Source organism: Eleginops maclovinus, chromosome 15 (assembly GCF_036324505.1).
Source record: "Eleginops maclovinus isolate JMC-PN-2008 ecotype Puerto Natales chromosome 15, JC_Emac_rtc_rv5, whole genome shotgun sequence".
NCBI classification, from domain to species: Eukaryota; Metazoa; Chordata; class Actinopteri; order Perciformes; family Eleginopidae; genus Eleginops; species Eleginops maclovinus.
In genome coordinates this window covers 22,319,248-22,330,934 of record NC_086363.1, presented here as the reverse complement: position 1 = coordinate 22,330,934, position 11,687 = coordinate 22,319,248, and the positions used below count along the sequence as shown (strand labels likewise).

Here is an 11,687-nt window from a genome sequence, read left to right as displayed (position 1 = left end):
TGAGAAAAATACATCAGAGACATGTTTTTTATATATATTTGAGACCTATAATATATGCCATAAGAGCATAATAGGAGACCTTTAACTAAGCTTAGCGTTTCAGTTAGTAAAAGTCACTCATCACTCACCCCCAGGCCACATAAGGCTCCAGCATCTTCATCATTGCTACAGAGGTCTTGTTGATTTTGACGAAGGTCCCGCTGAAGATCTTCCTCAGCCTCAACATGTGGACCATCTTCATCACTTTTGGACTGACACCTTTAATCCTAACAGGAAGGCATCATCAAGATTAACAAACTGGAATGAGATGTATAATATGGGAGCAGATGAGCCGGACTGGGAATTAACATTACATTACAATCTTTCCGGAAACATATCATTACCATTGACAGCATTTAAATCTCAACCCACATTAACAATTCATTCAGGAACATTTTTCGCAGCAGACACGTTTGCTGTGAAAAGTCAGACATGGTTTGGCCGTGGCTTGCAGCTTACACTCTTTGTAGAAGCATTAGGCTGCTGTAGAATAAAAATACTAAGGACCATGAGTAGTGGAGACTGGGCATTTTCACTGTGGCATTCTCAATTAGCTGCAAAAACAGGCGTTGGAAATTATTTATTTAGGGCTGGCAGCAGAAGCAGCACTGTGTGTACAACCGAGGTTGAGGTAGTTCAGTGAGGAGGGTGAAAAGGAAAAGGCAGCCTGTACATAGCCTTACTATCTTTATCATTATTCCCCAGGTGTTGCTGCAAATGATCGCTCTTGTGTGTGTTTAACCAAGACGAGTGTGTGCTTAAACCAAAACAGGCGTACATGTATAGCGCTAAGTACGATATCACAAAATCCATCTCTTGGCAGGAGGTGAGACCAGAGACAAACCTATATACTGCCATATCACATTACTTTTTGGTTGGTTTTTAGAATTGTGACATCCTTAAAGGGCAGGGAGACTCGCTCTTACTTGGGCTTGGGGCTAATGTCAAGTTATCTTCTGTCTTGTATTCTTCATTCAGTCAAGTTTAAAACAAGCTCAATTTAATTTAATCATTAAAGAGAAGTCCTGAATGTCAGAGCCACAGGACACAGTACTCACTCTCTGATGCGCACAGCGAAGGCAAGCCTGTTCTTGGCAGGGGGCAGGGGGGCAGGGGGCCTGTGCTCACTCCTCTGGATGCGAGTTTCATCGCGATGCTTCCTGTGGCTGTCTTTCAAGAAGTCTTCTAATCGTTTGAACTTTAATGGTTTGCCTTTTGATATCTGGAATGTTGGAAACATGGGAAACACTGAAATATAGCAGTACGTACACCACACGTTAAAACAAGAACTATGCTTATCACTTTCTCTACAGCAGCAGCTTCTCTCCTACCTTTCTCTTCTCGAGCAGTGCTAGCTTAGCCTGAGTGGCTTTAATGGCCTGGTATGCTTTCCTCTTCTTCAGCAGATACTCAGGAACCAACTTGATCACCTTCTTCGACCTGCCAACAGGAGCACACACACACACTGATCACAAGAGGTAGGTGTGTGTGTGTGTGTGTGTGTGTGTGTGTGTGTGTGTGTGTGTGTGTGTGTGTGTGTGTGTGTGTGTGTGTGTGTGTGTGTGCAACTTCGGCTTTACGTGTCACCCATCCAAAGAAGATACAACAGTAATAAAACAACAATGAACCCACTACAAACAACTACTTTCGAATATTAACTTTATATCACGCCATGATCTCTCCGTAAAGTGGACTCATGAAATCCGTCTCCTGGAAACTTCTAAGCATGCAAACGATTTGTAACACTCATCCCGATCAATATGACCTTAGGTTGAAAAGGTAAAACCTTGACTTGTTACTGAGACTCGAAACAAAACGACTGAAGGTAGATAAAGAACGGATTGAGATAGATTACATTGAACACAATTACATACTCAGTTTCAGCCATGGTGGAATCTTCAGGATCAACCGTCGCTCGGTGATGACGTCAAAGTAATTTGTGCTTTATTTTCCCGGTACTGCAGTTACTATAGTGCCACCCAGCGGTCAGAAATAGTATTTTATTCTGTTTATGTCATATGCCCTATTAAAATAGTAATCCGTTTTCTTCTATTTATCCATCTATCCAACATCATATGTATATAGGACCTTAACATTTACGAAAAACCAATATGATCCTCAGCATTTCTGAGGTAACACCAGCCTGTTTTATTTACGATGATGTGTTCAGAATTTTCCCCTGCTTTTTAACATATTGATGTCTAAAATAAAATAATGAGATCTTATCTGTGGAAACACTGGTTATAAGTTGGATCGTTTCAGTGTCTGATCCCCCTTGCTTTTCTCCCCGTCCCTTAATGGACTGCGTCCTCACTTGGGATACACACACCTTCTCATTATGATCTTTGTGTTTGTGAAGAAAATATATATATTTTTTGTTTTTGACAGCTTTCTTTGAAAACAATGTAAGTTTGTAAAAAAAATTGAATTCCACAAAATAACTTTTGCTCTTCAGGATGTGTTGCTCAGTCATGATTTATGTATGGTCACATGATAATGAACAGCATGCATGAACTTTCTGCTCAGATGTTAATTCTCAGCTGAGTCTCATTGGCTGAACTGAATTAAGCTGCAGAGCAACCTACTGTTTGGAGGGAGCTTACGTTATAATAGGCTTATGCCTTTGCTGTTTACTGAAATTCTTTGGGTGTCAAATAGCAGCTCTGGACTTTTTCCATCAATGTAAATGTAAAAATTGAAAAGGTAAATGGATAAACCATTTTTAAATGTGTGAAAATATTTACCAAAGTTTCAAGCTAAAAAGTAGTATGATATTAAAAACAGTTTGCAGTTAAGTGCAATTAAATCTCGGCATGATAAAAAATGATGTGTTCATAACAAATAAGCTTTTTTCCTTTGCTCTGCTGCTCCTTCCACCTTCCTCTCCTCCTTTCTCTTCATGTCTTTTTCTGTCCATCTTCACTATTCTCTCCATTTTCTTTCCAAAAATACAGTTGTCTTTTTTTCTTTTCTTATCTTCCACCCTCCCCTGTTCCTCCTCATCTTTCACCCTATAATCTTTTGTCTCTGATTCTATTTAGCAGCAGAGGCACAAGAAAAAATATGTTCATTACCTCCCAACATGGCGAGGGGGCAGACAGTTTGAGTTGTCTTTACTTGGAAGCAGGAGCAGTAACACACAGCCGCAGAATCTGTAGATAGAGAATCACCTGCGACTAGTTTGATATAATGTATTTATACATATACACTTGAACATTTAGGATTAACCAAACTGGTTGTAAATATGAATATACATATAAAGAAATAAATTGAGCTGGAAATGTTTATATGGAATCCTGGGTGTAAACTGTGAACATAGTTGGAAGCTGCATTTTGAATTTGTTAGTTTTTTTATGTAAAGAGTCCAGAAAGTGTTTAGTTTAATATATAGAATTGGGCAGTTGAGATTGGTTGAGATTGATGAACTTAAAAGACATACTTATACATTTATAAAAGAGCAAAAAATCTACAAGCCCATGGAACCGAATCCTGAGAGAATAAATATTGATTATTTCATAGTTTTTAGTTAGAATTGAACAGTGTTGATCCAACTCATTTAGAAAATGTTGGAAGCCAGCTTACATGTGTTGTGCAAGTTGCATAACGAGCATAATCGCCTACATGAACAATATAGCAATTGTTTGGCAGAATTGGACCATATAGGATTGGTTTTGGCAGCTTCAGGGGGTTTTTATACATATTTTCAGTGTGTTTTTTTCGCTGATTTTGTACCACATGGTTTTCTGTGTTTCTACTGCATTTGCTTTACCATTTGGTCGAGCTTCCCCTGTCATTCTGTAACCTCTGCCTTAGTAGTTAGACTCAAGCATCTCCAAATTAGTCATCACTACACACAGGAAATGGGGGGCAGATTTACAGCGCTGGCCTTGAACGCCGGGCTGTTGCTTGTGGAGCAAAGCCCATCTCATTTAAGGAGGAGAGAACTTCAGTCTGTCTGTTCTCATCTAATGTATGCCTTTTCTATCCAAACTGTAAACATATATGGGACTTATTGGATTAGATTTCAGTGCTGAGCACTCATATCAGCAATTTGTACTCATGCTGGTAAAAATATGATACTTGGCAATTTGTGAGTATTTAAGTCACATTTTAATGTGTGGTTTTCTATTCATAAAGCAGAAGTAAGATTTGTTAGCTCAATTTGGTCATTAGCTTTAAATGATATATCAGTCCAAAAAGCTGATCAAGCCTTTGATCTAAAAATGTTAACATCTCTGCAATTCTTGCACCATGGTTTGCTGCAACCAATGGGATTTTTCAAACTTAGTTTGTCAAATAGAAAAAATAACAAACGCACACAAGGTGTTACTGACTGTGTTTACTCAAAGTAGAAGGTTACATTGTGTGGCAAGGTCGTCATTACAACCAAGTCATCGTTACTGCAGAGATAAAAAGTGATCAGACAGCAGCTGTGTTCCCACAACATCCTCCCTCTGCACATCTGTGAGTCCATGATTCACACTCCCCCACACACACACACACACACACACACACACACACACACACACACACACACACACACACACACACACACACACACACACACACACACACACACACACACACACACACACACACACATATTCTCTGGTGGAAAAGTTATATTTTCTGTCTTTTCAGGCTTTTGCAGATACAAACATAATAGTCACGCAATAGCCAATTTTTGAATTAAATAATGAAATGAGAAAGGATTATTCGTTTTTTTTTCTAAATGTGATTGTAACTGCATATTGTTGAACTCCATCTAACATGTGAACATCTTTGCCTTCCTTTTACTTTTCATAGCTTAAAAGTTTTTATTTCAGTTTCTGTGGTGTTGTTAAAGAGCCTACATAAACAACATGTAGAAGGAAAAAAGCGTCTTACTGACGGATAAAAACTTCAGATAAAGTTTTTTCTTATGCTCCCAATTGCAGCTGGTTAACATTTGAGATAAGAACTAGGGGAAAGTTATTACCCCTCTTAGCTATCACTCTTTGTTTACTTCTTGGTGGGGGGTTAGGGGGTATGTCCCATCCCGTCCAGGAATAGGCGTCTGATTGACTGGGACTCCTGAAAGCAGCTCTGCCACGCTGCCACAATAGAGCAGGGAACGCATGGGCCACTTCTGAAGAAAGAAACAACACAATAGGTTATCTCTTAATGCAAACAGAAATAGCACCATAATAAACACAAACACAACCCATAACAATACAGCTCCAAAAAATAGACCACTCCAAATTTTTCTTAAATCTCAATCTCTACATGTATGGCAGCCATTCCGGTGTCTGTTCAATTCCAACACAGAGAAATGTTGTTAGTAATTTATAGAATACAATGAAAAAAAAAAAAAAAATTTTAAATCAAAGACATACCTATAAATAATAAAACAAGAGAAAAATGATAATGCTGAAGTTGTCTCTCAATTTCCGGAGCTGTATATATGCTACTTTTCTCCCAAGTTACATCTCTCGTGATACACACAGGTTACCCAACCACGAAAGAATCCCTGCATCACAAACTCATTTTTGGCCGATGTTTTTATTTACAGTTAGTATTCCCCTAAAGTCACAGCCCCAACATCCCTCAGGAGTAAAGGGGACATCGGTCACAGCCAAAGTGAAGGCCCTGAACCATTAAAGTAGTAGACCCACAAGGATGTATATCCTATATTAAATTCAAAAAAATATATACAGTGTACATATTACAAAATATAGGGGCAGGGGCTTTAAAGACCTTGGTGCAGAGGATAGCACATCAATATCCAAGAACTCAGGACACTACTTCCTTTTTCAAGGACGATCAGGTGCTTGCCGTGCTTACTCGGCCTGTTTCATTGTTGTCTTTACAAAAATCAAAAGGCAAAATAATCTTAACATATTATAAGAGATTTTATGAACTTTAAACTGAAAACAGTAGTTAATGATCTAAAGGTAATATAAGTGATTTCAAGTAGCCTATTGTAATTAGCAGAGATTGACTACCTATCATTAATCAGTGGCTTTTTTCAGGTAAAATAAGTGAATTTGTACACACACAAGCAAATGAAATAAGGTATTCATCTAAAGGTTATATGAGTGTTATCCTGTTATTATGAGGTAAGAATTTCTACTTCTCATTAGTCATTTTATCTAGCCTACTCATAATTCAAAAAAATAATCAAGTTATATAAGGTTTTCAATAGCATACTATTATATTATATACTATGTATGTATATTATATGTATGTTTTAGCCACCTGACCTGATGCAATGCTGTTGGTATAGGCTCAGTTGCATCTTTATCCAATCGTTTTGTCCCAATAATAACAGTCTCATTGGTGGATAATCATTTATGTATCAGCAAGTCATTTAATCTCCTCTCTGAGAACAGCATTCAGTGTAATGCACTCAGCATGATTGCACCTTAACAGGATGCAGGTATCCCCCTGGCTGGGGGGGCAGGGTGTGCTCAGCTAGCGTCCGTCCCTGGCCCAGTGTCTCCGTCAGGAAAGCAATGTAGTTAGTAGCCAGAACCAAAACGTCCAGCTTGGACAGTTTGGTGTCAGGTGGGACTGAGGGCAGAGCCGCCTGTGGACAGAGGATCAAATCAGCTGTCTTACAATGTCTATACACTCAACTACATTCATTAGTCTTCAATTCAAAAGGACCCAGACCTTAAATGTTTGTAACTATTTGTGTGCGTTTTTGAAATACTGAAATAGTTGTTCCAGGAATTGTGTCTACACACTTTTGAAAAACTCATCTTTATTCCTGAGCCACCAGAGGAGCTCATCTCCTCAGGAGGTGGAACGTTTCTTCAAAGCAGTCCCATGATCAGTGATTGAAGAAGAATTACTTAATGAAAAGTACTAATACAAACTGAAAAAATACTTGCGAGTAATAATTCTTGCGTTGAAAAGTTAACTTGTGCATATTAAGTAATTCTTAGAAAACTATAGTTTACATTTTTTTTTTCAAAATATATCTGTCTTACTTGAATATTAAAAATAATAATAAATAATACATTTCTCTCAATAGTTAATATTTGACTATCCTGTTTGTGTATGTATTCATACAAAAAACTGAATATCTTATGAGTTTTAATAAATCCACATTTTTAAAGTAACTAGTAGCTTAAGCTATAAGATAAATGTGGTGAAGTAAAATATAATTAATCATGCACTGGTGCGGTACATGATTTGGGGTGGGGGGTGGGCGCCAGCTAAAATCATGCCTAGGGCAGCACAATGGTCAGGGCCGGGCCTGGTTTAGGCACATAAAGTTAAAAACAGTTGTAATGGATATTTAATACTTAATTAATCATACAAACTAAATACAGATATTGTAAATATGGGAAAGGTCCCTGAGTGTGAGGTGCTGTGGATTGGAGCCTTATGACAATGTGAATGTCATTGGGCTCCAATCCACAGCACCTCACACTCAGGGACCTTTCCCATATTTCAGGGACTTTTCCACCAAACCGGATCCGGTTCAAGATCCGATCTTTTGCTTTTCTGGCGCTTTTCTGGTTCTAGCCTGTACCACCCCTTGTGTTTCCACTGCTCAGAAGCCGAGTGGCCTCTTATGATTCATATTCATTGTTTGTCTGTCACACAAGCGGCTGATGCATGCCCCCCTCCCCATCAGTAGATGTGTTTCAGTCTGAACTGATGCTGTTTGGCATCACAACGCTGTTATGAAAGTGTCTCTGGCATTAGACAGGTGATGTTAGCATAGCAAGTGAAGCTACTCTGACTACCTTGACTACTTTGCTATCCTATTGTGGTATAAGCCGTTTTCTACACACATATTTTACCGGCGTAGTTTTCATTCTGATTTAACTTCTGATGGCAATCTGTGTAGCTCATGCTTTGATTCCATCCGATAGCTGCAATAATACAAAACATCAGGAAAACATCTGCCTGCTCTTCACAATGATCAATAACATTGAACGGATGCTCATTAAACCTGATTAGTGCTGCTTGACATTATAAAGTGTGTGTTTATAAGTGTGTGGTCGCGTTGTAGTCACTTTGCTCAGCGCTACAGCTTGTTACAACTTGTACTCGCCATGAACTGTTATTGCTCAGGTTAATCTCCCCCCTCCGAAGTAAGCGTGACGTATTGGTTAGCATTGGATCTTGCCGGGCAGCCGAATGGGGCCAGAAAGATCCGTTTTTTTGGCGCTTGAAACCGGCGCCGCTGCGGTGGAAACACGAAAAACTGGATCTTTATCGGCTCCAGCTCCGGCTCCAGCTCCGTCTCCGGGTTGGTTGAAAAGCAGCAAAAAAAGTGGAGTGTGGAGGTGGGCTGGTACTGGAGTTCAAGAGCCTTGGTGGGGGAGGGAAAAATGGGCTAGTTCTGAGTTTGATAGTTGAGCAGGGTTATGGTGTTGCGAGAAAAAACTGTTCCTGAACCTGCTGGTGGTGGAGCTAAGGCTCCCTGATGGGAGGAGGGCAAACAGTCCGTGGATGTGAGGGGTCTTTGATGATGCTGTTAGCACATCGCAGACACCGTGTACACTGGTGGTCAGCAATGGAAGGTAGTGGGACACCAATGCTGTGTTGAGCAGTTTTTACAACCGGTTGCAGGGCCTTCCTGTCAGCAGCTGCCATACCACACTGAGATGCAGTGGTAAACGTTCTCCTGGATCAGAGCAGACCGGTGGGCTTTTCTTCAGCCTCCGCAAAAAACTACAGGCGTTGTGCATTTTAAGAGGAAATGTTAGATTAAGACTCGTTCTACCTCAGATCCATTTATGTTTATAAGGGTGTGGTTACATCTTCTGGTCTTCCAGTCAGGGACGGCCCTGGGCATATAGGCGAATGCTAAGGGCGCGTCCATCCATGGGGGGGCGCCGTAAATTGGAGAAACAAAAAATGTGAAAAAGTCCACATTTAAAAAAAAAAACTATTAACGATGTTTGAAACTACACCTACATTGCGTACAGAGGCCATAAACAGTGCGTACAGTGCCCCCAAAGGCACTCCACATTATTTGATTGGGCGCATGATTTGGGGTGGGGTGGGGGCTAAACTCATGCCTAGGGCAGAACAATGGTCAGGGCCGGGCCTGTTTCCAGTAGACCACAATGAGCTCTTGGTCTTGGTGGTGAAATGCGCAAGGTTGTTGTCAGTGCACCATGTTGTAAGAAGACTAGAGGGGATGACTGTTGAACTGTGCAGAGCTAAAATCAAGGAATAACCTTGAAACCTTGAAACCTGGAATAACATCCTATTGTAGGTGTTGTTATTGTGCATGTGATCGAGGGCAAGGTTAAGAACTATGGATATGGCATCCTCTGTTGACCTATTGGGACAATGTGAAAACTGATGGGGGCAAAGTGTGGGGGATAGGCTGGACTTAAGGTGACCCAAGACCACTCTCTCGAAGCTCTCTGGGATTATGGGGCTGACTGACAGGGTGGAAATCATTCAGACATTAACTCTGAGAAATGTTCCACAAATAAAGACTTTTAAACTAGCTGCTTTTAATCATATCCCTGTGACACATACTGTGAAGCAGTCCACCTAATAAGGAGGGATTGTGGAGTCTTGGTTTATGCTAATTCAAATGACCAAATAAAGAACAGTTTATGTATTTTTGTTATGCTACCTGTTGTTAAGGTTTAAGCTTTGTTGTTAAATTAGGTTTCTGTAGCCTCTCATTGTTCAGAATTAATTCATAAATGTGAATTCAACACTTACTGGAAGCAGGTGATGAAGCACAAATGTGCAGGGAGTGTCAAAGAATGAAGGAGAATGCTGGGAAGTGACTGATGTATGTCCAGTGTACCTGAAGGCTGTGGAAAGCCTGTCGTAGGTTACGAACACGGCTCCTCTCTCGCGCTGCATTTTCTGGAGAGTGCTGACCCCTCAGTGTCCCGGCCCGGACTGCAGACTGACCACAAGAACCAGAGTTTAACCTGGACCCAAACATAGACTGCGCCTGCAGCACAGGGGGAAACAATCAAATCAAATCAAATCTAGAAATAGAGAAAATTCCTTAAATGAAAAATCGATTTAACAATGGAACATTAAGAAACATCCTTTTACTTACTTTCAAAAAAAGGTATATATGTAAAATATATCATCATTTTTCATAATTTCAAAACACATGTTGCTACACGTTTTATTTTGACACAATGAATTGCTGAAAGGTTCAATGTGAAAATGATTTTCTTTTTTTACTCAAGAGCATCAGTCAGTTTGATCTTTTTTTAGCATTCATTAATACTTTAATGTTAGTCTTGGTAATTATGGCGGTAATAATTCCAACCATCGTGCAATATCCCCTGGCTCCTGTAACGAGGGTCCTTTTGAATGTTTCAGACTCACCCACTTCCTGCGTGTGCTCTGCCTGTGTGTGTGCAGGGATGCTGGGCTGACCCCCCTGCCAGGCTGCTGCCTCCGGGGCTGAGCAGCGGAGTTGGACACAAGCTGATGGTTTACTGAAACTGACATAAGACTCTCCAGAGGTTTCCCCGCCATCGGTGCTGAAGTAGACTCTCCTAAAGTTGTTTACACCTTTCTAAAGTCTATTTGAATTGGCAGGATGGAAGCTTGCTCTCCCGTGTTGGAGATGTTTGTATCATCCACCAACTGCTCTTGTAAATCCTTGAAAGAACCAATAGTCTGGGGTCTTCTTTACATCCAGGACATTTTAAAAGTCTGTGCACATGTTTTTATTTCTACTAAGGATCATTATGTTGAGGCATCTGTCGACTTCAAAAGGCCTCTGGTGGTCCAAGTTCCACCCAGACCACTAAAACCCCAACGAAGTGTTTCTGCGTCTCTGTGCACCACTGTTCGTCCAGAGGATTCCTCCCAGCCTGCCTCTCTCTCTGCTAGTTTCCTTATCGGGTGAGGTAATGTGGGGAACTTTATGCTGCCCTTATCTCAGCCGCCCGGTCATCTTGATCCTCCCCTGGCTGTTTGGCTGCCAAGAAGAGCATGCAGTCAATCCAGTGGGGGAGAGCAGCTCTGGTAGGGTGTCCCGAGCCAGGGCACCAAGGGGCTTGGGAAACTCAAAGCTTTGCTTACAACTGGACAGAGTAGAAACTCAGGGCAGTGCGACATTCAACATTACCAAACAGAGGCAGAAGAGCCTTTTGATTTGTAGAGAACCACCTCATCATAATATGAGGATATTCACTTGCATAGAGCTGCAAGTTTTAATGACATGAACTCGGCCCCCCCTCTAACGAGATACCTGCAGCACCTCCAAGCTGCTGGTCCATTAAGCAGAGCTGTCACACTAAAGTTAGAGACGTCATACATGTTCAGTCAACAACAAGATCACTTAACCTGTTATAAAGATCAAGTTTAATTAAAGACGATGTTAGTTAAAAGGCGCTTTTGTAATTTGAAACCTGCAAACTGGGACCAAATCAGTCAAACCTCAACAAAGTGCAAGCCTAAAACCTGTTTTTAATGACAGTCAAGCATGTCATTGTCATGGTTTGATAAATAAAAATCAGCATTGAATAGAACTAGCATGATCCTTTTACAGGTGGATCGCTCTAAAATCCCAAAATCCCTTCCAGAAGGAGTTTCTCCTCCCTACCTTAAATGCGGTAAGATAAAGTGGTGACATCACTGTATAACTCTTGTGCTTCTATTGGCTAGCTCTGCTGTTTTCTGCAAATGGAAACTTTGTTGGGATCAAT

General features: G+C 40.6%; 2 protein-coding genes across 2 annotated transcripts in view; both read right to left on the bottom strand.

Annotated features, from left to right (window-relative positions):
• rpl7l1 (ribosomal protein L7-like 1) overlaps positions 1-2,014 on the bottom strand; it is a 3,950-nt gene extending 1,936 nt beyond the window's left edge. The window contains exons 1-4 of the mRNA XM_063901659.1: positions 1,914-2,014; positions 1,371-1,479; positions 1,098-1,261; positions 129-266 (exon numbers count right to left, since the gene is read on the bottom strand). Of these exons, the coding sequence (XP_063757729.1) occupies positions 129-266; positions 1,098-1,261; positions 1,371-1,479; positions 1,914-1,927 (425 nt within the window). The 5' untranslated portion in view covers positions 1,928-2,014. The remainder of the gene's footprint in view (positions 1-128; positions 267-1,097; positions 1,262-1,370; positions 1,480-1,913) is intronic.
• Positions 2,015-4,432: 2,418 nt separating this feature from the next.
• Positions 4,433-10,829, bottom strand: LOC134877159 (transcription factor 24-like). The gene is made up of 4 exons (XM_063902559.1): positions 10,357-10,829; positions 9,815-9,967; positions 6,443-6,607; positions 4,433-5,167 (listed from the first exon to the last, which is right to left on the bottom strand). Exons 1-4 carry the CDS (start codon positions 10,507-10,509, stop codon positions 5,030-5,032), a joined length of 609 nt encoding a protein of 202 aa, XP_063758629.1. The 5' UTR covers positions 10,510-10,829; the 3' UTR covers positions 4,433-5,029.
• Between the last annotated feature and the right edge of the window lie 858 nt (positions 10,830-11,687).